The sequence below is a fragment of the Mauremys reevesii genome, linkage group 2 (genome assembly GCF_016161935.1).
Source record: "Mauremys reevesii isolate NIE-2019 linkage group 2, ASM1616193v1, whole genome shotgun sequence".
Taxonomy (NCBI): domain Eukaryota; kingdom Metazoa; phylum Chordata; order Testudines; family Geoemydidae; genus Mauremys; species Mauremys reevesii.
In genome coordinates, this window is record NC_052624.1 from 258,939,249 (window position 1) to 258,966,564 (window position 27,316).

The window sequence follows — 27,316 nt, forward strand, 5'->3', positions numbered from 1 at the left end:
GAATTTCTTGTGGACATCTTCCTCCTTACTTTTTAATGTCAAGGCCACTCCTTTAAGCAGTTCTCAGTAAGCCTTGTATCTGCTTGTTGCAGTGAATTGCTCACCCTCCCTATAGCCTAACCTGGTGATGAGGAATAAAATGAACTCGGATGCTGAGGAAATGAATGGTCTGTCTCTTGCAGTAGAGGAGCTGTCTGAGTAACTTCCAGCTGCACTGTATCAGTCCTGGGCATCAGAGGATGTTGTATGCAGTGCTGATGATCTCAGTGGAAGCCAAATCAGATGGGTGACAGGAGGTCCTAGCAGGGGAAGGGACACTCCACGATGTCTAAAAATGCCACTGAAATAGTAGAGGCGGGTCCCATACTTGCGCAGGCCACTGGAGATGTGCCCACTTCTGGGAGCACTGTGACACACATGGACCCAAAGGCGCTGATGGAGGATATGCGTCCCATGTGGCATGGGACACAGAAGACCCCAGCTCCATAACTGAAGATGACTCCAAGTACTGCAATGACGGTGGAGTAGATTCCGTGTGGACAGGAGATAGATACGCTGAGTCTGGGGATGGCAGATCTGAGGATATTAACAGTGGTTTGCCCCTGGAATGAACTGGCCTTTTAGATACCAGATGCAGAGAAGGGATCAGTATTGCATGGTCTTTCAGAGCTGGTGTAAGAACCGGAGTCACTGGTACTAGCTGAAACACTTCCTGTAACACTGGGGACACCAGTACTGAAAGGTTGAGTAACTGTCTAGTGGCTGTGTCTGCCTCCAGTGTTGTCAGTAACAGAACGGGGTCTTCAGTTTGATGTCTTTGCATAGGGACTTAAGGGGTTGGCCTCGACAAACCTGGCAGAGGTTCTCTGGGGAATGCTTCACGTCAGAGTCTTTGCCTCTAGATGGCCTCGCTACCGATGATCTTGCTGGATGGGAAACTGAGTCCTTCAAAGATCTCTGTTTCTTCTTTGGATACCAGAGACACAAATGAGGTGCTGAAGCCATCTCAGGTGGCGCGCTCTGTACTGAAGGTGCAGCATTCGGAATATGCTCTGAACCTGATGACTCTGGTGGAGGGTGGAGTGCCACCTCTATAAGGATACACTTAACTCTCATTGATCCATCTTTTTTTATAATGAGACTTAAATCCTTTACAACTATGACATATATCATTGATGTGGGACTCCCCCAAATATTTTAGACAGCTGGGGTGTGAGTTTCTGAACGTCTTCAGCCTGACACGCAACCTGCAGGGCTTAAACCCTTGAGGGCATGGCTTGGTTCTGGTACCAGTACTGAGAGTCAAATTTGGTCCCAAAAGAACCTAAAACTTAAATCTATCACTAACACTAACAATACTCTATACCTAACTAGCCACTAAGAGAACAAATGAACTACATAGAAAGAATGTGGGGGGGGGAAGCTTGTGATAGCAAGATTGTAAGTGCTCCAATAAATGTCACTGGCAGTAAGAAGAAACTGAAGGGGGTCAGGGGTGGTTCCATCCTCTTATACCTGCATGCAGTAGCATGAGGCAGCTAAGGGTACTCAAGCTGCCATGAAGGCTACCACTGAGGAAAAAAGTTGTCCGACGACTGTTCATGGGGAATACATACAGCTACATGGGACTATTACAATAAAAATATTCTTCATGTTAGTGTCTCAAAAAATACTTGCTTGTCTCATCTTACCTGATGAAAATCAGCTATTTCAAAATAACTTTAGGAACAAATCATTGCTGTTTCAAATTGTGTTGGACTTTCAACTTCATGTCATGACCAGACCCAACTCAATATAGCCCTGGACTGGAATTTAGTAAATTATTAGTTAGTCATAAGCACCTGGGTATACATGGCATTTTAGAGATTACAAGTATTGAATTCAACAGATATAAATCAATTTCACTAGATGAGGATCTGACCCAAGGTGTCTGGACACAGAGGCTTATGATCTATAATTAAACCAAAAACTCAAAAGGACAATAGGATATAGTGGATGAGTGAGTAGGGCATTTTTGTATTGCCCTTTAGGAATGCAGTTTCTTTGTAAAGAGCAATGTTAATACATTACCTATTTTGAAATATACTTTTTTCCTCTTTTTATGATGTTTGCACATGGACTCTCAGTATAATCTGAGCCCTCCAAAAATCTCTTTAGCCCAGGTTTCCTTCAAACTCATGAAAGGAAAGTTGGCAGTGACTCTTAATTATTTCAAGAGGGGCACACTCTAAGAAACTGGTCAGGGTTTAAGATGGTGTGTCAGGGCCCACTCGTCCCTGCCTGTGCTCAAGTCCACACACAACTCAGAGACTTTTTTGCTGGTAAACACCCAGTGCAGTTTACTTACAATTTTGGTTCCCACCACCCTTGTACACTATAGAGCCTCACGCCTACAATTTTAGGGAGCCCTTCACTCGTAAGGCAAGCAGGGAAGAACAATCTCTGTCTCCATCTCTTTGCCTGCTTCCCCCATCCCATTTCCTTCCTATGCCTTGTGTACCATCTGCCTAATAGGCCAAGGAGAACTGAGAGGCGAATTAGGCCATCAGTTAGGCGCAACTCTTCTTAATTAGGTCTGTTCTAGAATAATTAATTACAGCTTCAGTGACCAGAGCACGGGTTTAGCTATTCTTGCCCAGCTCCCCTGCAGGAGGGAGGGCAGGGCCTGCTCTGCCTCCACAGTCAGGTCCTTGTCTTCCACCTCCAGGCCCTGCAGGGACTCCTTTATGGTGCAGGTAGTCCAGTGTGGAGCACATTAGCGCACACCTTCCTCTGCCGCCTCTGAGGGCTCAGACATGATGGCAGCTCTTTTATCTCCATGAGAGGGGTCTTCCATGAGTCCTCTCTGAGCTGCCTGCCTTCTATCAGGACCTCCTTGGGATATGGAAGCTGATTTCGGCAACCAGGTCCATGGCAGACATTGAGATGGAAGATCTCCTCATGGAGCCCCTGCTACACAATCCTAGGTGTGCCAGAGGTTGGTCCAAGAACCACCAGAATTGGAGACCTCCTGGACTATAACAAGGGGGACTGGGTGGATCCCCTGGTGCTTGGCCAGTGCATACTCTCGACCCTTTAACTCCACCCCCCAGTGCATACTCCATGATGTGAGGGCAGTCTTATTGCCCACCTTTTGGACCTTCCTTGAGCAGGGCCTGCAGGAGGGTGCTCCCTACCCACCCCTCATCCCTGGCCCTCTGGACCTTTTCATCAAGCCTTTGCCCCGATAGTCACGAGACCTCCTCACCCACTCCTTCTGGAGCTGGCCAAGGTCATGGTGGCCACCTATGAAACCAGGAGAAGGATGCTGGATAGGGAGGTGCTCTATGACTGTGGCACCTATTTTTTTCCTCCCTTGGCTCATGTATGTGGGCAGAGCTCCTCTGAGCCAGATCCATTGGCTTCCTTTACACCTTTGAGGAGCAGTGGGACATGTCCGGGAGTTCTCTGATAGGTATCCCTTTCTGGACCCCGATTTTGAACCTGTGACCCTCTCGCCTGTTCCTGTTTTATCATTTGTTGCTCCCCCCCACCGCTTTAATTTGAACCCTGGGTCCAGTAGCTCCTCCCTTAGAATCAGATGCAGAATTGAATAGTGCTGTTGCCAAGCACTCTGTCACAGAAGGGTTCAGAGAGGGAAACAGAAAATCTAGGTGGAATCACTACATAATTAACATTGGCATATTTTCCTCTGATATTTTGTTTTAAATACTTTGGAAAAGCTTGCAAGATCTAATATCTTACTGCTCTTTTCAGAATTTCAGAGATCATATTTTCATATGGATACATTATTTTTATATATTTTTTCCGACTTTCCTAGTCACAAATGTGATTTTCCTCTCCAAAATCCCACAAGTCTTTGGAACTCATTTTATTCAATATGTTCATTCTCTGTTTAAAGGAAGATGTGAGAGGAAAATTCAATAAAAATCCAATTGCTGGTAATATGGACACAGAAGGACAGGACCAAAATGGTAAGTGACTGGAAGAAATTAAGAACAGGTCACATAAAATGAGATTCAATACTAATAAATTCAGTCATACAGGAAAGGAGGAAAAAATGCAGCACAAATACAAGTGAGAGCAGCTACACTGAATAGCATGGATTTTAAGAAAGACCTAAGGGTGACTGTAGATGCAGTAGCAACATAAACATGTGATTGCAGTAATACTACTGTGAAAAATAAGCGCTCACACATACACACACACACACACACACACACACACACACACAAGCAACTGCTCTTTTTGGATATAAGTGTGTTGGGGAGATGCATGTAAAATAAGAAAGGTTTTAATAGTTGTCCTGGAACAATCACACAATTGATTAAGAATGATAGAGTAACTAGACATAATACAAAGATAGGCAACAAAACAAGATGCCAAGGGTTGAAGAAAATGAAGAGCGGCAGAGTGGTCTAAAAGAGAAGACTCAGCTAGGAGAGGGTTATAAGTTTTCAATTTATAAATAGCATCACATTAACACTAGAAACAAATGAAAATAATTATTCCCATTCTCAGAAAGCAGGAGGGCCAGGAATAAACTTCTGAAAAACAGGAAAGAAAAATAGGCTGGGAAGAAAATTTTAATAGTAAAAGTAGCTGGTGTGTGTAATCAACAATCAAGAGTGCTGGCTGCAAATACATAAATTATATAGAATGCATTTACAGCCAGCACTCTTGATTGTTGATTACACACACCAGCTACTTTTACTATTAAAAAATACTATACAATAATAATTAAAATAAAGCTACCCCAAGAATAACCTTCGAAGCCTTTGCTAATAAAAGCCCTGGCATCCTTGTAATGCTTTTCTGGATATAAAAATCTATTTCAGCACAAAACGATCAAGATAATTGGTTATTTGTGTGTAAAAGTATATTAGATATTGTTAAATCTTGTTTTCTACCCACTGCTTTACTCACCAGAAGGACATAATTCACTCTTAGATGAGGATAAACTCAAATATGTAACCATATCATAGAAAGATCAAAAGAGTTTTTAAAGTAATAAAAATACAAAAGTCACAGTAAACAAGGATGACTTAAATGATATTCTGATTTAACTACAGCATATCTGTTGACTCCCATAAAGAAACCTAGAAAGATGAAGAAGAATGAAGACACAGTATATTGTGCTATGTAGAAATTAGCCTGAATTGCAAATTTTGGATGAGGATTCAGATCCAAACTCACACTTTCCCAAACCTCTATTGTTCTATTTCAGGCCTGTCTGATTTGATTGTGTAGATTAAGATTGCAATCTAAAAACCAAAGTGAGGGGGGATGTTAAACAGGATGGAAAGAACAGCACACCATTCTTGGATTTTTTTGATGCCCCGCCTAGAGTCTATTTTTCCCCATATATTCAAAGGAGGAGATCAACGTAGCTACAGATTAATACATTTTAAGGCCAGGAAGGACCATTCAGATCATCTACTCTTGATTTCCTGCATAACATAGACCATACAGTTGTACTAAGCTGCATCAAACACACAATGTTTGTGGGTGTTAGAAGAACATCCTACTATACTGATTATTCATTTTCTTTTCCTTTAGGTAGGCTGTTAACATACTGTAGCTAACATTAATCACACATTTTAGCAAATCATTTTATTTCAGATGATGCAGTTCTGTTACATATACAGTCTCTGCTTTTTCCCATAACTGCTATAAGTGGACAGTGATGAAGAGACTCTGAGGAGGTCATCTAGCTCAACAACTTCTGTAAGACTCAAAAGAACAGCTGTTCTATTCTCATGCTGGCTTGGTAACAGCAATCAATCAGATAGCTTTGTATCATTTGCTAGATATACTGTATGTGTGGCTATATATCCAAATGAAGACCCTTTTTAAGTCTGATAGCTCTGTGCTTATTTCAGAGATGCACACTCTCATGCACTATGGATGTCAGCTTTCAAACAGTTCCAGGAGGTTAGCAACAAAAACCTGCTTCTGTTTATTGTGATTTTTCTTTGTCTTTTTTTAATATAAAACAAACTTTATTAAATAAGACAACTGAATACCTTCAACAGGCATTGTGGGATAATGGACTGTAATGTTAAGAAAATAGATTGATATTTTACAGAATTTTTAAAAAGTAACATTCAAAAAAAGTCTATATTTAGTTTGGGAGGAAAACCCCTCTCATCAAAGGTATTAGTCATTTTACATGACTACTGACCACAGGGTTTGACCTGATAATTACGACATTATTCTAAGTTCACTTGAGTTGAAAGATAGCTAAAGGTGGGGGTGAGCATACCCTACAATTTGAGAAAGGAGGTAGAAGTTCAATATCTTGCTCAGAGTGCACTGAAGCTAGACAATGTTTGTGTGCTCATGGCTAGTTAATAATCTTCCCCTATTAACATTACCAAGGCAAATCTTTGGAAGCAAGTTAAATTGTCCACAATTAAATATTTTATTACTTACAAGTGTTGGATCTGTACATTAAGCATGGTTTTATATTCTCTGAATACGAGAAATTATAACTTGTTTTGGGGTTTTTTTTGTTTATTTTCTCTGTGACATCTTCTATTTGGATCCACATGGTTAATCAAAGATTAAGTTCCTAGGAGATTTTTAAGGGCATTGCTTCAATCTCAGCCTGTAGTAATGTCAAGAGGAACTGGAAACATCCCATTATTAAAAGCTGCCAATGTCTCTGTGCCTGCCACCACTCCAAATCAGGACTCCTAGTCATACTCTCCAAGGGACCCAAAATATGCTCTGTGCATTACTATTGCTGCAGAGAGTACTTGCTGCAGCTTGGCACCATAGTGAACAAATTCTGAGGGAAGGATAATGATTTGGGCTCTCTCTGAGCGACTCTTCAAGGCTGAGATCAAGGGAGCAGAGTTAAGGGCTGTGGACTGGGTTGTGTAGGAAGTATTATCTGAACTCTGCATTTCCTGGTTTTCCAGTATTTGTGTTTTGTTCTTCATTTTTACATGTGTGTGTGTAAGATGATCTTAACTCCTCATTTTCTAGTGTACCAAAGTTTGAGCTTTGCTTTTGTGAATTAAACTGTCCTGTTCTGAAAGGACTTGAAGAACACATGGCACTGGTGAGCTCTTTAACCCTACTTCCATGTTAAAGTTTTTTGTGTGTTTATAACATCTCACCAGAATACCTATTATCTGTCAGGACCATCTTGCATGGAAGAAGATGGTCCATTCTTTAAACATAAACTTAGTCTAATTGTAACTCACACACCTGTTGGGTGTGGTGTTCTGTCCCATTTAGTGGCACCAAGATCACTTAGAGATTAATGAGTCTGATCTACAGCCTTAGCTAAGAGCCACATTGGTTTTAGCTCATGCACTAAGCTCCAGAGGTCTCAGGGTAGATTCCGTCCACCAACAACTGGGGTCGGTCAGCATTACATAATCTTGTGTGTTCATCTGTATAGTGATGGAGAAACATGCAATCTTCAAAGCATAGACAACTGTTTTGTTTTGTGAGATTACCAGTAGAGAAAAAATAAATAAATTTAAATGCTTCAATCATGTTACATCTTCCTGAAAATCTTTATTTAACTGTCCTTTGCTTTATGAACCGTAGCTAGTCCTTAGAATGTATTAAAGTGCTTCTGTCTGGAAATTATTTTTGTTATTTGAGTCATTCCATCCACACTCAGCTCCAATAGTTAGAACTATAAATCTGTTTCTTTATACTTAAAATTATTGGTAATAAAATGTGCTTGTTTATTTATATTTACCGTATATTCCGGCGTATAAGACGACTTTCTATATTAAAAAAAAAATTGGGGGTCGTCTTATACGCCGGGTATAAATCCCGGGCGGCTGGGATTTAAAAGGCTCTGGGCTCCCCGCCGCAGCGGGCAGCCCAGAGCCCTCTGATTCCCGGCTGCGGCTGGGATTTAAAAGGCTCTGGGCTCCCCCCCTCGGAAGGGGGGGTCGTCTTATAGGGCGAATATAGGCCCAAAACCTATATTTTAACTATAAAATTAGGGGGTCGTCTTATACGCCCCATCGCCCTATACGCCGGAAAATACGGTACTTGATGTTTAATCGGTTGTCTTATTCCAGGTGTCCAACTTATTATTACCCAAGTAATATTTATTTTTGTGCGTCTGAAAAAAATCCAGCTACATTTTCTTCCATAAATAGGAACTATTATACTGGTTCAGACGAGAAGTCTATCTACCAGATGCTTCTGAGAAAGGAATAAGAAACTCTGCAGTAGAAAATTATAGCATAACCTGACTGTAGCGGAAGTTACTAGTTACCTTATATCCTGATGTATAAGGGTGTGTATCCGTTCTAAAAAAAAGTCCCTCTAATGTGATGCTGAATGTTCTCATAACTCATATAAATGTGTAAATCATTTCAAATTATACTTTGCTTGTGGACTCCATGATATCTTGTGGTAATGAGTCACCCTGGCTAATTGTGGACTGCATAAAATATTGTTCTTTTTTTCAGTATAAAATATGATGCCTTTCAACTTCATTGAGTTTCACCTTGTTCTTGTATTCGGAGATTTAAAAGAAACACTTTTACCTTCTCTATGTCGTTCATCATTGTGTATACAACTATGATGTCCCCTCTTATTTATCTTCACGGTAAATTAAGCAGACAAAACTCTTTTCAAACTCTCCATGCCTCTAATAATTTTCTTTTGTGTCTCTGAGGTCCTTAAACTTTTTCAGTCTCTCTTCCTCCAACTTTTATTCCTCTACCATCTTTAGGCAAAATTATCATCTGTAAGGCTATGATTCTGTCACAGATATTTTTAGTAACAGTCACAGACAGGTTGGGGGCAATGAACAAAATTTCTCCGAAGTCCGCAAGCTGTCCCTGATTTTTACTAAAAATACCCTGTGGGGAGGATAAGGGACAAAGGGACAAACCACTGGCTGCAGTTTGCCATTCCAGGGTAATGGGGGCTGCGGGAAGTGGCATGGGCTGAGGAATGTGCTGGCCGACGCTTCCCGCAGCCCCCGTTGGCCTGGAATGGTGAACTGTGGCCAGTGGGGCTGTGATCGGCTGAACCTGCAGATGCTACAGGTAAACAAACCGTCCCAGCCCGCCAGCGGATTTCCCCAATGGGCTATGTACCAAAGGTTGCTGATCCCTGGGCTAGAATGTCATCAGATTTGGAAAGCTACAATGAATTCACAGAGTATTTTGCACATTCTAGGAGCACAATACTCTGCACCAACACATCTGTTCTACGAAACTGCAGGAAACACTCTGAACCTATAATCATAGAATCATAGAACTGGAAGAGACCACGGGAGGGAGGTCTAGATGACTAGTGGGAGGTCATCTAGTCCAGTCCCCTGCACTTGTGGCAGGACTAAGTATTATCTAGACCATCCCTGACAGGTGTTTGTCTAACCTGCTCTTAAAAATCTTCAACCTCCCTAGGCAATTTATTCCAGTGCTTAACCTCTCTGACAGGAAGTTTTTCTTTATGTCCAACATAAAGATCCCTTGCTCTAATTTAAGCCCATCGCTTCTTGTCCTATCCTCAGAGATTAAGAAAAACAATTTTTCTTCCTCCTCCTCGTAACAACCTTTTATATACTTGAAAACTGTTATCATGTCCACTCTCAGTCTTCTCTTTTCCAGACTAAAAAACCCATTTTTTTCAATCAGCACGGAGCAGGGCGGAAGAATTACTTCTTGTGTCTTGCTTAAAACATTCCTGCTAATACACACCAGAAGGATGTTTGCTTTTTGTGCAGTGTTACACTGTTGATTCATATTTAGCTTGTGGTCCACTATCACCCCCAGATCCCTTTCTGCAGTACTCTTTCCTAGGCAGTCACTTCCCATTTTGTATATGTGAAACTGATTGTTCCTTCCTAAATGGAGCATATTGCATTTGTCCTCACTGAATTTCATCGTATTTACTTCAGACCATTTCTCCAGTTTGTCCAGATCATTTTGAATTTTAATCTTATCCTCCAAAGCACTTCCAACCCCTCCCAGCTTGGTATCATCCACACACTTTATAAGTATACTCTGTATGCCATTATCTAAATCATTGATGAAGATGAACAGAACTGGACCCAGACTGATCCCTGAGGGACCCCACTCCTTATGCCCTTCCATCATGACTGTGAACCACTGATAACTACTCTCTGGCAATGGTTTTCCAACTAGTTTTGCACCCACCTTATAATAGCTCCATGTACATTGCATTTCCCTAGTTCAGGGGTTCTCAAACTGGGGGTCAGGACCCCTCAGGGGGTCACAAGGTTATTTACATGGGGTCATAAGCTGTCAGCCTCCACCCCAAATCCTGCTTTGCATCCAGCATTTATAATGGTATTAAATATATAAAAAAGTGTTTTTAATTTATAAGGAGGGTCACACTCAGAGGCTCTCTATTTGAAAGGGATCACCAGTACAAAAGTTTGAGAATCACTGCCCTAGATTGTTTATGAGACGGTCATGTGAGACAATATCAAAAGCTTTACTGAAGTGAAGATATACCATGTCTACCACTTTCTCCTTATTCACAAGTCTTGTTACCCTGTCAAAGAAAGCTATCAGGTTTGTTTGACACAATTTGTTTTGACAAATCCATGCTGACTGTTATTTATCACCTTATTATCTTCTAGATGTTTGCAAATTGATTGCTTAATTATTTTCTTCATTATCTTTCTAGATAGGGGAAGTTAAGATGACTGGTCTATAATTACCTCAGTTGTCCTTATTTCCCTTTTTTTATATATTGGCACTATATTTGCCCTTTTCCAGACTAGGGACTCTCTCCCATCTTTCATGACTTTTCAAAGCTAATAGCTAATGGCTCAGATATCTCCTCAGTCAGCTCCTTGAGTATTCTAGGATGCATTTCATCAGGCCCTGGTGACTTGAAGACATCTAATTTGTCCAAGTAATTTTTAACTTGTTCTTACCCTACTTTAGACTCATTTTCACTGGCATTCACTATGTTAGACATCTAATCACCACCAACCTTCTTGGTGAAAACCAAAACAAAGAACTCATTAAGCACCTCTGCCGTTTCCACATTGTCTGTTATTATCCTCCCCCGCACCCCTCCAATTGAGTAAGAGGCCTACCCTGTGCTTGGTCTTCCTCTCGCGAAAACAGTGCTCAAAGTGCTGCAAGTTTGAGGAGTGTATATACCTTTCCATGGAAGACCTTCTGTAAATAGTGCTAAGGGCTGTTTCTATCTACAGGAGACATACAACTGAAAAATGTGAATGACTACTCTACACAGAAATTCACTTCCATCTGCTTCTGGCAAACAAACAAACAAATCCAGTGCCAACACAGGATAGTCTGCATCTAAATCACTTACATAATTTATTTCATTTCATGTTTTGTAAGTGCTTTATCCCCAAGTTAACAAGAAACAGTACAGTACTTAATCTCTATAGTACAGCAGCTGTGCATTAGTCTCAATATGACAAAAGCTACATATTACATTTTTATTTCTTATTAGAGGCATTTTTGGTCAAACTAGCAGTTTTGTCTGTCCACAGAGACGTCTTTAACTTTATAACTTTGATCTGCAAGTTTAATTTTTAGATTCATTATTATGTTAGGGGATGGGGGAAGGGGGAACAATGGCTACTAAATATCAAAATTAATACATAGCCTGAGCTATTTCTCCTTCTTTCTTACATTTCCTTCATTAAATTATGCTTCCAGAAAAACGGTGACAGAATGTTAACAGAAAATAAACCATGTACTATTTTATAATATGTTGTATAAAACAGATCCCTTATATATCTTGGAAATTTGGATACTCTGACAGCTAATATTAAAATGATAGTTGTAACAAATTAGTATTCTTCATTTCATGTTTTATTTGCCATTATATTACATTATCATATTCTTTAATAGGAGTTTGGAATAATATCCTACAGCATTTCCTATTCTGTAAAATATTATAAAGCATTATTGAAATCATGAATCAGGCCCCGAAAACCATGATATTGACTTTAAAATCATGAGGGTTTTGAAATTATTTTAAATGTCTACTTTATATTAAACTTCTTTTTTTTCTTTCAATCTTTAGGGTATACTCTAATCATATTTTCAAGGTTTTTGCTGCCAGCATACAGGGTTGATTTTTATTATCACCTATTATTATTATTATTAGATAAGAGTTGAGATTCTTACATAATCACTTTTTTCCATATATATAAAATTTATTTTTCCACCCATATACATCAATGAAACAAGTATGTTAAAATAATGTAAATCTTGCAAAATCAAACCCTTCCATGTTAGCAAATGCCAGAATTTGCCCTTTTTGTATTTATGCATTTAAAATACAGTCTTCAATTTAATCGACACATACTGTTTTTTTCCACAGGACTTCTGCTTCAGTCAGTGAAAGTGTTGACTACTTTCAGAGAAATCTAGGCTCTCCTTTTAAAAGGTATTTAGGCACATAAAGATTCAGATAGGCATCTAGCATCTAAAGTCGCTAGACACCTAACTCCCATTGAAATCAAAATCCCACTTGGTGTCTATGTGAAACTTTAGCTGACTGAGCAATCTGGCCCCTTGAATCTGACTTTCCAGAGTACGTAGCATTTTAAGAATTGTTTAGACAAACACCTGTTTGGGATAGACTAGGTACACTTGGTCCTGCCTCAGAGAGAGAAGATGGAGTAGATGACCTCTCCAGATTCCTTCCAGTCTTATATTTCTCTTATTTATAATTTTAATAACACTTTGTATGTTCAATGCATAGGTACAACTGAATTCAGTTACAGTTGTGTGTGCTCTTCTGCATTTCCAGCCACAGATGTCTAATGTTGGGTACCAGAAAATAAGGAATGCATAATTAGTAGCTAACTGTGGTTGAAGTGTTTGGCTTAAATGGTTAAACCCAGATTCACATAGGAACTCAGTGGCAGGGGCAGAATCCCATTCTTCAGAGTGGTATTCAACTTCCTAACCCATGAAGCCATCCTTTGTCTTCTGTAATTCCATGCCTTTTTCACTACTCCTTCCAACTGCTATAACAAATAAGCCAGGGGTCTTACAAACAACAGCTTCATTCACTCGCAGAGCACAGTCTGTTCTGTGCTTTGAATGAGACAGAGGTTCTGTGGGGGAAATAGTGTGCAATAATGTAATTAAAGGCTGTATCCTAGAACATATACAAAAGGGATTTGCATTAAGGACATACAGACAACCCTAATTCTGGCATTTCCTAAACTTTTGAATGCTTGACTTTACAAACTATATATTTTTTAAAGAAAAAAACTGAATTACCCTCCCCAAATTCCATCATGTGAAATCATACTCCACTTGGGCCATCATCAAGGTTCTGACCTTTAGAATCACAGCAGAGACCTCTACTACTTGAGGTAATGAAGTAACTGGTAGCATTAGAATGTTCTTATCCTTTTTGTGAACCAGCCACTACAGCAGGATTTGACATACACTTTGCCAGTGGTTTCACATCTCTTGCTGACAGCAGAGGAAGATAGAAATGTATGACTCCTGGGTTCAATTCCAGGATCTGGAGGGGAGTGTTTTCTAGCAGTTATAGAACCTTCTGTCCCTGTGTCCCCAGCTTGTCTCTGCTCCTAGCTACCCATCCAAGGTCCTGCCCCCTTTGCCCCCCAACTTCTCTGCTCCTATCCAAACCCCACCCCACAAACCTTGCTCCCCTTCTGCTGATATCCAAATTCCATTCCCACCTCTTAACTCACCCCTCTTTGTGTGCCTGTTACCCCTCTTCCCCACTCTTCCTATGCACCCCCAACAGCTCCCGTCCACTGCTGCTTATTGCTATGGTTTGGCTCCTGCAACCTGCTTTCCTGTTTCCCCTCCAGTGTGGCAGCTTCTTCCTCCTCCACCCTGCTTGAGCACTAGCAGTGTGAGCATTGAGAATACAGGAGAGTCAGTCTTCTTGCTCTCGTTCCTGTGTCTGGTGACACAGCAAGCCTCAGCTATCAAGAAGAACAAATATAGGGAAAGTCCTGTTCATCCCCTGCATACCTGGATTGGCACATGCTTAGTCACTCCATAGGGACAGTGCATACATGATCCTGTGATCACATAGGAGTTCTACTGGGATGAAGCATGATCAGGGCAGACAGAATACTCAGATAATTTAATTGCCAAACTGTGACAAGTCTTTACTGAGAATGTTTAATTTTCCCTAACTTTGTTCTTGGAAACATTTGAACTGGTTTAGATGAAACTTTAAAAAAAAATCACCCTTGGCAGACACCTCATATGTAACATTTGGGCCAGAATCATTAAATTGTAGCAAAGTTATAAGGAACTGAAAACAGAGTCTTGTAATAAAAAGTACCAGGCAGCTTTTCTACCTGCACCACATAAAATAATGCTTGATTCTGATCTCAATTACACAGGTGCAAATGGGATTAGAATTAGGTCCATTTTCTTAATTACAAAACAGACATGTGATGGTTTAATATAATTGTGTGTATGTGTATTTATATATCTATATCTATATAAATGAATATATAGAGATAGAGATATATAAAGTTTTTATAAAAGAGTTGATTTTCAGAAGGACAAATGTAAGTCAGCAACTGTTAGGCATCTAACAGCTGTTTGTGACTTTGAAACTCTGTCCATGAATTGTTTATGTAGAAATAAATAATAATAAAAATACAGCAGTTTTGGTTTTGGTAAAATAATATATGTACTTCTGTTGAACTCTAGAATGAAAGAGATGCAGAAAATGCAAGCTTCCGTGTATCACTTTGTTAAAAACATTAATTTGAAGATAATATAAAATTCAATGAAAATTCTGCTCTGTTTCTCTCATAAGCAACATTTGTCAGGGGTGAAACTATGTGTCAGATTTCATCTGGAGAGTATTATGATATAGTTGAGCATTATTAAGGATTATAATTAGTTTATCTAGGAACTCAGTCTCATCTTTAACTACCAGCCTTTAGTAAAAATTGAACTGAGAAGAATTTTAGCATAATGCCTGTTTACTACTTGTTTATATTTGCCTGAAGCAGGGACATTTCTCCAGTCTTAATGATCCTCTGTATTTTAATTGGTAATAAGGGCCAAAATAATATTTTGTTCAAGACCGTTTACAGAATGTGGCACAAAATACTATATCCTGCTATGATCTAGTGATGCAAATAATGTGTTGCATAGATGATCATTATTTCAAAGAAAGGTAGTGGGTAAGTACCATAGTTGCACTATGTTAAACTTAATAAAAGTGCCACATTTAGAGCTTCTAATTAAATAGGTAATAATTCAGTATTGCTGAGAAAGTTATCAATTGTTTATTGGCACATTTAATGTTTTATGATATAATAAAATAAAAAAAATATTATTTAGCACGTCTATAGAGCCTTCCACTGAAAAGTGTATCACATATAACCCTTTACAAGATAGATACAGTAAGTATTCCCCCTATGCCACTGGCACTCCCAGCTATCTCCGTGACACCACTGATTTCCTGAGAAAACTACAATGCATTGGTGATCTTACAGAAAACACCATCCTAGCCACCATGGATGTAGAGGCTCTCTACACAAACATCCCACACACTGATGGAATACAAGCTGTCAGGAATAGTATCCCTGATGATGCCACAGCACAACTGGTTGCTGAGCTCTGTGCCTTTATCCTCACACACAACTATTTCAAATTTGATGACAATATATACCTCCAGATCAGTGGCACCGCTATGAGCACCCGCATGGCCCGAGAATATGCCAACATTTTTATGGCTGACCTGGAACAACTCTTCCTCAGCTCTCGTCCACTCACGCCCCTTCTCTACCTATGCTACATTGATGACATCTTTATCATCTGGACCCATGGGAAGGAGACTCTGGAAAAATTCCACCACGAATTTAACAGCTTCCATCCCACCATCAACCTCAGCCTTGACCAATCTACACGGGAGGTCCACTTCCTAGACACCACAATACAAATAAGTGATGGTCACATTAACGCCACCCTATACCGAAAACCTACCGACCGCTATGCCTACCTTCACGCCTCCAGCTTTCATCCCGGGTACACCACACGATCCATTGTCTACAGCCAAGCACTGAGGTACAACTGCATCTGCTCCAACCCCTCAGAGAGAGACCAACATCTACAAAATCTTCACCAAGCATTCTCAAAACTACAATACCCATACGAGGAAATAAGGAAACAGATCAACAGAGCCAGACATGTACCCAGAAGCTTCCTACTGCAAGACAAACCCAAGAAAGAAACCAACAGGACTCCACTGGCCATCACATACAGTCACCAGCTAAAACCCCTCCAACGCATCATCAGGGATCTACAACCCATCCTGGACAATGATCCCTCACTTTCACAGGCCTTGGGTGGCAGGCCAGTCCTCGCCCACAGACAACCTGCCAACCTTAAGCATATTCTCACCAGCAACCACACACTAACCAGTAACTCTAACTCAGGAACCAATCCATGCAACAAACCTCGATGCCAACTCTGCCCACATATCTACACCAGCGACACCATCACAGGACCTAACCAGATCAGCCACACCATCACTGGTTCATTCACCTGCACGTCCACCAATGTAATATACGCCATCATATGCCAGCAATGGCCCTCTGCTATGTACATCGGCCAAACTGGACAATCCCTATGGAAAAGGATAAATGGACACAAATCAGATATTAGGAATGGCAATATACAAAAACCTGTAGGAGAACACTTCAATCTCCCTCGACACACAGTAGCAGATCTAAAGGTAGCCATCCTGCCGCAAAAAAACTTCAGGACCAGACTTCAAAGAGAAACTGCTGAGCTTCAGTTCATCTGCAAATTTGACACCATCAGCTCAGGATTAAACAAAGACTGTGAATGGCTTGCCAACTACAAAACCAGTTTCTCCTCCCTTGGTTTTCACACCTCAACTGCTAGAAGATGGCCTCATCCTCCCTGATTGAACTAACCTCATTATCTCTAGCCTGCTTCTTGCTTGCATATATATAGCTTCCCCTTGAAATTTCCACTACATTCATCCGACGAAGTGGGTATTCACCCATGAAAGCTCATGCTCCAATACGTCTGTTAGTCTATAAGGTGCCATAGGACTCTTTGCTGCTTTTACAGATCCAGACTAACATGGCTCCCCTCTGACACTATTCCCTCATACTACAGGCAATGAAAAACAAATACACAGAAGGGTAGGAACCTACCCAAGATCACTCAATGGGTCAGTTTCAGAGCAAAAACTAAAAAACAAACAAATCTCCTGACTTACAGTCCTGGTCTTTAATCACTTAACCATCAGAGCTACCCTTAAGCTCTATAATTGTGTATAGGTTTGTAAGGCCCATGAGACTCGGAATTACAAGACCTGGTTTCTAGCATTGGCACAGTGATTCCCTCTGTGACCTTGGATGGTGACATGACTTGTCTATTCCGTGTGTGTGTGAGCATGCACGTGCACACACATGCACACATATATACATACAGAATATGGCATATACCTGCCAGGATCCATGCCATTAATACTTTACATTTTCATCAATTATTTTGTCTACAAGGTTTTAATAGTTGGTTTTGGTTTTGTTTTTTCCTTGCCCTAACTCTCCCCTGTAGAGACGTCAGCCTACTATTAAATCTTCTATTTTTAGGGTGTTATAATTGAGAACCACCTCTCTCAGATTCGCTTTGATTTTTGTTGTTGTTGAGATATTCTACCTGAATCCCTATAATAATTTACAAGTGTTTAGGACAACCTGATTTTTTCTTGTTGATTTAAAAGGTGGGGCAAAGCTAGACTTAAAATAGAAACTCCACTGCAATCTTAATGAAGAGAGCTACTGGTGCTTCATACTACACCATGGCATACAAGTTCCTGGGTACATCATCTATTTTGACACAACAGCAGATTTTGTTGATTTTCATTTTTCATCAGGTCTTATTACAAACAGTGTTCATGAGCATATCAAGAATAGTGATGATCTATATTATTATGGGTATAGTGTAGGCCATGAAGAATATAATTTAGCACTTCTATAAAGCCTTCCACTCAAAAATGTATCACATATAAACTTCACAAAACTTTTATGAGGTAGATATGGTATATATGTCTTCCATATTACAGAAATGGGGGGAACAAAGAAAAAAACAACAACAGGTATATATAGAAGATTAGAAATTAACCCAAGAAGTGATTAGCCATGAAGAAGCCTGTGTGTGAACATATTTTAAATTGCTAGCTACTCCAATGGGTTGAAGACATTTGGATGTCTGGAGTCAAGGCTTTCAAAGATACACATTATAGACTTCATTGAACTGAGTATGACAGTCTTTGTGCTCACAAGTGATGGTGGTGATTGCATGCATTCTTCTCAGTAAGATATAAGGTTTTCCACTGTGCTGAGCACAACATACTAAGTTTTAAGCAACTGATATTAGCCAGGCAAAAGTTAAAATATTAGGTAATGCTGATAAAATTCTATTTAGTAAAGTTGACAAAAATAATTATTAATCAACGTTCATTTTATGAATGTTTCATCTGCATCCTTTAATCATATCCTGTTCTTAAAAGCCATCATCAAATGCCAAATGGCTTAGTGTATTAGACTGGATAATCTTTGAACGCATTCATAATAAAATGAGATTGTGGACTTGGTTCATATCCCACACCTATTAGAGATGTTTCAAGGACATTTGAAATGAGGTTTTTAGCTAAAGGCAAGTCATACCTAATGCAGAGAACCATTTGAGCAAAATATTCAAAAAAAGAAAAACAGAAGGAAAAAAAATCTATAAACCCCTGAATACAAGTTTTAGATTACAAGGAAATAATTAGAAATCATAAAAAATAATGTGATCAGATGCATTGTGTATCTATTTGTACTGAAACAACGTCAGCTTTACGAATGCAACTTCAAATATAAAGCTGGCAGGACTGAAGAGGCCCAATTCTCCTCTGCAGCTGAGCAAAGCTTGGGTGCAGTAAAGAATGGGAACTGATGGGGACCCAATCACAGCTCCCTGATTCTCCTCTGCCCAGCCCTGGTGACAATGTAAAACTTCCACTCCAGCTGTCCTCCTCTTCTTCTTCTCCCCCACGCTCAATGTAAATAAATATATATGCTAATTTTCTTACATAAAATTACCAAAAGGTAGAACTCCTTAGTCATCTGTTCCTAAAATAGATCATACTGCACCACAAGTAAAGTAACAGCGATAGGATAAGGCTTTAAAAGTTGGGAGGAAACCAGTATGTTAGCCAGGTCTGTATACTTGAACAGGCCACGGAGTTTAGGCACAACTGACCACTATAAGGGTAAGTACCTTCCACTGGGCTTATCGTATGGCGTCATTCTGGTGGTCAGAATCTATGCAGGGATGTCAGGGTAATATGGGTCCTAAGTACTATGTGTGCTTGAAGGACCGTAAGGTCTTCCGCCAACCTAGAGAACTAGATTTTGTTAGAATGAGCAAGGACTGACCATCACCCATTCGATTATGCGGGTGTTTTTAAATAAAATTGCAGCTTTTCCTCCCAAGCAAAAAAGTCTCTCTCTTCATTACAGACATGCTGAGTTAACCCCCCCTGGAAATATGGAAGATTTTGAAGCTGTTACAAACCATTAACCAGAGTATAGCGGCACTAATGGCTACAATTATAGCATCATCCATTCTACTCATGTAAAGGAAAAACCTCTCTCTCTCTCAAACTTGAAAAAAAATCCCAAGTGTCATTTAAAAATGAAGAAAGGTTTGATTGGAAGAAACTTCTGTTTGCCCTACACTGCTCCATGTTTCCCAAGCTGGAACATATTTTAACTACAGAGTTTATTAGGGCCTGTATTCCACAGTATTAGCATCTCAATGCTCCAGAAGTGAAGACTGGTGTTTTAATGTTGTAACATTATCATGGGTAATCCTAAAAATCATGGGTAGTTTCCCTAAATCCTTACACTTCATATCCCTTCTTTCATCAGTCAATAATCACATTTTTTTCTGTTTTGATGTCAGTTCATCATCATCGTCTTCTTTTCCTCTTGCCCTGCTCCCAATGTTCTACTTGTTCATAACATCACACACAGATATAAAAAAAGATAACACTGGTAACAAATATTACTATTTAGCATATATGCATTTGGGGTGGCAATAACAATTTAGATAGTTGTCCCTACAAAATATGCAAGACTCAGGTAATGTGTCAATGGGTCAAGTTCAGACTTAGTGTGAGGGGGTTGAAATCCAATGGATTCATACCGCCTTACATCAGTTCTGAATTTAGCACAATGGCAGCAAAAAGATTCAAAATGAGACACTACAAATCTAACAGCATGGGAAGCTTATATCATGGATATTTCATTTTCCTTTATGTAATATAAACTATATTTTCCACAACCCCAATTTAATAATTTAGCATTTTTATGTAAATAATTTATTTAATTAAAATGTAAGTAACACCAGAAGGAGAGACAGATTTTGGTGAAGGACATGGCAAAGCTATACTGGCTTGCTTTGAAGTCTATCAATTGTTATGGAGAGTTAGCACCCTACTGGTAAAGTGGACCCCATATTTAAAGCCTAACCTTGCAAACACATATGCATGATAGTTAAGGGAGTACTGCCCATAATGTATTTTCAATTTTTTAGATTAAATTTTCCTAGAAACTTCACATAAAATATGTTAAATTATACAATATCATATTCTGATCATAAACAAAAAGTGTAGCAATAATGCATTGATTAGCCTAAGAACTAATATTTTAAGTACTATTAAAATTAAGAGTATAAGTTGATGATCTGCTTAAGCAAACATCATTGTGTGTACATAATATTTTATTCTACCATACATTTGTCGAAGACTGATGACACAATAACACAAATGTTTACCACCCTGCATGGTACCACTGACAATTGTCAGTAGTAATTATTTGCTACTGTATTAATCTAGTAGCACTACGTAAATCAATAAAAATCTCACATTTCTACATTTTTGTCAATGGATATTATATTTACTCTTTCATACAGTAATGCTCATGGTACACTGAAGAAAAGAGAGCTATCTTTGGCAATAAAGATTCGACTGTTCAATTCCAATGTGAAACCAGTCCTACTGTATGGAGCTGAAACCTGGAGGACAACTAAAACAACCGCTAGGAAGATCCAGACCTTCATTAATAGCTGCCTTAGAAGGATTCTTCAGATCCGCTGGCCAGACTCCATCAGTAACATCCACCTCTTGGAGAGGACTCATCAACCTCCAGCAGAGGAAGAAATTAGAAGAAGAAGGTGGGGCTGGATAGGACACACATTACGCAAGCAGCCAACCAACATCACCAGACAGGCATTGCGGTGGAACCCCCAAGGCAAGCGGAAAAGAGGCCATCCAAGAAACACCTGGCGACGCGACCTTCAGGCTGATTGCACAAAAATGGGCTATACCTGGAACCAGTTAGAGCAAATGGCCCAGGATAGAGGACTTTGGAGATCTGTTGTTGGTGGCCCATACCCCGACTGGGGTAACGGGCATGAATGAATATTTTATTCTACCATACATTTGTCAAAGACTGATGACACAATAACACAAATGTTTACCACCCTGCATAGTACCACTGACAATCGTCAGTAGTAATTATTTGCTACTGTATTAATCTAGTAGCACTAAGTGAATCAATAAAAATCTCACATTTCTACATTTTTGTCAATGGATATTATATTTACTCTTTCATACAGTAATGCTCATGGTACACTGAAGAAAAAGGTATATATCCTCAAGAGGAAAATATAGAAAAAGGTTTATTAAAATCACTATATAATATAAATACACCCCTACCCTGATATAGTGTGACCCAATATAACACAGGCAGCGTGTTAAGGGTGCTGGGTCAGGCCAGAGCCGAGGAATTTGATAAGAGACAGAGGGTCACAGGGGTGATCAGGGCCCCCCGCCCCGGGTCTGGGGGGCAGGAGCCATGGGAGGGCACTTTTGGGGTCCCCGCAGACCCAGAGTGGCCTATGGGGGGGCATCCTTTCCCCGACCTCCCCGCACTCACCAGTGGTGGGAAGCGGAGCAGGTCAGCCCCAGCCACCTCCAGTCTGCCACCTCCCAGCCGTGGTGCTCCACTTCCTGCTGCAGGTGAGTGCATAACCTTTTCCCAGACACCCTCCAGCAACATGGCGGGGGCCGGGGCAAGGAAAGTGGAGTGGGCTGGGGCTGGGCTGCTCCGCTTCCCGCCGCTGCCGGTGAATGCCTCTCAGAGGGCGGGGAAGGGTAAGGGTAGGGGTGGAGTCCTGGGGGTAATTAGGGACAGGGGTCTCTGCAGGGGGCAGTCAGGGAACAAGGAATGAGGGGGGAGGGCAAAGCAAGTTTGATATAATGCTGTCTCACCTATAACACGGTGAGAATTTTTGTCTCCCGAGGACCACGTTATATCGGGGTAGAGGTGTATATGTTTATATTTCACTTTTGTGTCTCTTGCAAGTCATGAAATAACTCCAGAAAATACAGATCTTACCATGACAGCTGGGTAGTGCTCTGTTCCACCCAGGTCTTCCATCATCTCCCATAATACAGGTAAGTGTAGAATACCCTTGAAGAACATAACCTGCATCACAGTAATATGTGACTGTTGATCCCAGTTTATAATCCATTCCAAGTCTTGTGCCATTCATTACATTTCCAGGATCAAAGCAGGACTCACGTAGTTTTGCTACAAAAAGAAAGCAAATGCAAAGGCAATTTTGAGTACACATGGAAATGTTCGATAGATTATCCCTGTGGTTCTTTTAGGTCACCTCAAAGCTCATAGGACCCTAACATTTTTTTCCTTTTAAATTCCTCAATTCATTCTTCATATGTTCTGTATCTGATTGATCTTCCCGTCAATTTAGGACAACTGAACACAGTACTCCATAATGACCAAGAACTACTCCCAGAGCTGAAAGTAAGCTTGTCTGGTCTGGTCCAGCATACTGTCAAGAAAGTGCAAACCATACTGGCAGGGCCGCTGATGAGGGAGGGCAAAAGGGTCAACTGCCCTGGGGCCCAATGATTTAAAAGGGCCCCGGACTCCCAGCCCCCAGGGCTCTGGTGACAATTTAAAGGGCCCGGGGCTCCCAGGCACTTTAAATCACGACCAAAGCCCCGGGTGGCGCAGGCCAAGCAGCACTTAAGGGCTAGCTGGGGGATTTTTGCCTCAACCTTGCCTCTTTCACCAGATGCCCTGCCACTTCCACCCAAGACCCCAACCCTTCTGGGGGGCCAGAGCCACTCCCATGACACCCTGTGTACCGGTAAGTCATTTACTTTCATCTCTGACTACTCCCTATATGTAGAGTTATGTCTACAGAACAATCACTCTTTTCTGTTGGTGGATTGTCAATCCCATCAGCAGTGATGTAGTCAAGTAGGAGGCCTGAACTAAGATCTCATGCACAGTGTCCATGGGCAATTAGGCAAACATGAGTGGTTGGTTGTTTTTAAAATTATATTGATTGAAAACTCAAAACTGAAAAATTAGTTACTAAGTACTTTATAATCAAATAAAGTGCACACAAATGATTAGCATTTCAGATTTGTTCAAAATGAACAACAAATTTCTATCTACAATACCATTTTTTAATATTATAAAAGTTTCTCCTTTTAAATGTATTGGAGGCCTCATTATGAAAAAAAGATTCATGATACTGTATTTATCAATTGTATTTCTTATTTATAACTTCTCATTTTAAAATATTCAAAACCATCTGAACACATGCACATGGTCCTGTTGTTGTTTCTGCCTTCTTTCTGTAATACAAATAATAATCTGTCTAATGCCACAGAGCCATCAAGAAGGTAACACACTCAAAGCAAATAGCAGCTCAACATTTTTCAATTCCAGCAGCAATATCCAACAGGAAGAAAGTAAATGCCAAAAATAAATAAATAAATAAATAATTTTGCAATTTAATGTCATTAAACAAATAGTATATGATATCAGAAAATGACACAAGTATCAAGTCATAATATATATTTTTGTGGTTGTATGGGGGAGATTGGTTTAAGAACATTACCATAGCTATCTAATCAAATAGAACACACCTCACTAGATTATGAGAATTGCATATTTCACTCCCTCATTTAATATGAGAACTAGCAAGAGGAGAGAAATAAAATACTCATAGTCTAGAATGTTCCAGGTACATCAGCATCAGAATAAAGAAACATGGAATGTCTTTTCATTATTCAAAATTCATATTTGTCATTAGAGTGTTATGTCCATTTACATGGTAAAGAGAGTTGTTGAAACCTCAGTCTTTTTCCAAACATTTTATCAGAACTCACACACTTTATTTGCAGTGTTGATGCTTCTCATGTGAAAATCAGTAAGATAACTGTTAGATACAATAACAATTGTACAGTTATATTTAAGTGTAGGCATCTCCATGAAAGGGACCTCTGAACTTAATTGGGTGTGTTCCACTCAGGAAGATCCCAGCTGCTGTGATCCAGACTTGAAGACTAGGACCCCCATGATACTTTGGGGAAGAGACAGACTTCCCTGCCTCAGTTTCAATGGGCTCCATTTTGTGAGGACTTAAAAATAAAGTTAAAAAAAAGTAGATGCTGAGTTGTAGGGAGTCTTGTGTGAGCTCTGTTCAATCAGGGCACTAGCCTGCTGCTGTGGTCCCCTATTTTGACTTGGGTGCTGAGACTGTGTTGGGGATGGAAGAGACTGCTTTGTGGAGCTAAGCTCCTGCTAGAAAGCTAGTAGCTGCTGCTGAGAAACTGCTGGGGCTTTGACCAAGTGGGGAGTCACGGAAGCTATTATTGAGCTTTGTCAGAGCCAGGGCAAAGACTCTTGCTATGGCGAGAACTGACTGAGTTTGGGATGCAGTGAAAGCAGTGTGAGTAACCACAACTCTTATTTTGTTTGTTTATTTATTTAGGAAAGTGCTTTCAAGGAAAAGGGGTGATGAAAAGACTAAGTGGTTTCCTTGAGGCTGAAAAGTGGTCTTGTCTAACCAGGATCCAAGATTACAGACCTCTGGTTATAACAACGCCCGTCTTCAGAACGGTTGTGGAGCTTGGATTGATCCACAGTTAGAATTGCTCTGCCCTTTGTTGACTTGGCTGGATTACTTTACTGTCCCCGGCTTCAGTGTCTCCAAGCGCGCCCACACAAGCAATTGTCTAGAACTTTGAAATTCAGAGGAATGCACACTCAGAGTTGACGTAGCAGATGCTGATGTAAATGTACAGTGGTTAAGTTTCATTTACTACTGTAAACTTCATTTATTAATCGATTTAAGCACCCCCTGCTAACTTGAAGGGGTTGTGAGATTAGTTAATCTCAATCTATTATATCCTGTTTTTTTCTAAATTGTTAAATAAATATTAGGGATATCAAGCAATTAAATAATTGTGATTAATTGCATGATTAAAAATAATTGATTCATCATGCTGTTAAACAATAATAGAATGCCATTTTTTATGTTTTCTACAATTAATCATGATTTAAAAAATTAATTGTGATTCATTGCAGTTTTAATTGCACTGTTAAACAATAGAATACCAACGGAAAGTCATTTAATATTTTGGATGTTTTCACATTTTTCCAATATATTGATTTTAATTATAACACAGACTACAAAGTGTAGAATGCTCACTTTATATTTATTTTTGCTTACAAATATTTGCACTGTAAAAAACAAAAAAGAAATAGAATTTTTCAATTCCCTCATTACAAGTAATGTAGTGCAATCTACTTTTATCATGAAAGTTGCACTTACAAATGTAGAATTATGTACAAAAACAACTGCATTCAAAAACAAAACAACTCAGTCCTACTTCTTGTTCAGTCAGTTGCTCAGACAAACAAGAGTGTTCACTTTTGCAGGAGATAATGCTGCTGACTTCTTGTTTATAATATCATCTGAAAGTCAGAACAGGCGTTTGCATGACACTGTTGTAGCTGGCATCACAAGATATTTACGTGCCAGATGCTCTAAAGATTCATATGTCCCTTCATGCTTCAACCACCATTCCAGAGGACGTGTGTCCATGCTGATGACGGGTTCTGCTCAATAACGATCCAAAGCAGTACAGATCAACGCATGTTCACTTTCATCATCTGAGACTGATGCCACCAGCAGATGGTTAATTTTCTTTTTTTGGTGGTTTGGTTTCTGTAGTTTCCGCATTGCAGTGTTGCTCTTTTAAGACTCCTGAAAGCTCCATACCTCATTCCTCTCAGATTTTGGAAGGCACTTCAGATTCTTAAACCTCAGGTCGAGTGCTGCATCTTTAGAAATTTCACATTGGTAACTTCTTTGCATTTTGTCAAATCTGCAGTGAAAGTGTTCTTAAAACGAACAACATGTGCTGGATCATCATCCAAGAATGCTACAGCATGGAATATATGGTAGAATGTGAGTAAATCAGAGCAGGAGACATACAATTCTCCCCGAAAGAGTTCATTCACAAATTTAATTCACACATTAATTGTTTTTAATGAGCATCATCAGAATGAATGCATGTCCTCTGTAATGGTGTCCAAAGCATGAAGGGGTATACAAATGTTTAGCATATCTGCCATGTAAATAACTTGCAATGCCGGCAAGAAAAGTGCCATGCGAACGCCAGTACTCACTTTCAGGTGACATTGTACATAAGAAGCGGGCAGCATTATCTCCCATATAATTAAACAATTCTTAGCGATTGGCTGAACTAGAAGTAGGACTGAGTGGACCTGTACACTCCAAAGTTTTACACTGTTTTGTTTTTGAGTGCAGTTTTGTAACAAAACAAAAAAAAATCTACATTTGTAAGTTGCACTTTCATAATAAAGAGAATGCACTACAGTACTTGTATTAGGTGAATTGAAAAATACTATTTTATCATTTTTACAGTGCAAACATTTGTAATAAAAATAATATAAAGTGAGCACTGTACACTTTGTATTCTGTGTTGTAATTGAAATCAATATATTTGAAAATGTAGAAGATCATCCAAAAATATTAAATACATTTAAATTGGTATTGTATTGTTTAACAGTGCGATTAAAGCTGCAATTAATTGCGATTAATTTTTATTAGTTAATTGCGTGAGCTAATTGCTATTAATCGACAGCCCTAGTAAAGATGTGTTAACAGTACTGGTATTTTTGGGTAAAACCCATTACATAGAGTAGCTCAGGTTTATTTCTGGAGGCTCCCAAGGCCTGTCAGTGTTTGTACAGGCCCAGCAAGGTAGATGCACCACTAAGATTAATATTCCTTATAAGTAAAAGGACTGCAGCAGAGGGGTGTTTAGAGGATTCCCACATATTCACCATCACCACTGGGATACTCAGGATCTCCTTTACATTTGACAGGCACCCTGGCACACAGGT

General features: G+C 39.7%; 1 protein-coding gene across 2 annotated transcripts in view; it reads right to left on the reverse strand.

Moving 5' to 3' along the window:
- The window catches only part of CSMD3 (CUB and Sushi multiple domains 3), a 1,158,685-nt gene that overhangs the window by 282,576 nt on the left and 848,793 nt on the right, over positions 1-27,316 (reverse strand). For both annotated transcript variants that reach the window (XM_039525141.1, XM_039525140.1), the window contains one exon: positions 22,457-22,651. In XM_039525141.1, the coding sequence (XP_039381075.1) occupies positions 22,457-22,651 (195 nt within the window). The remainder of the gene's footprint in view (positions 1-22,456; positions 22,652-27,316) is intronic.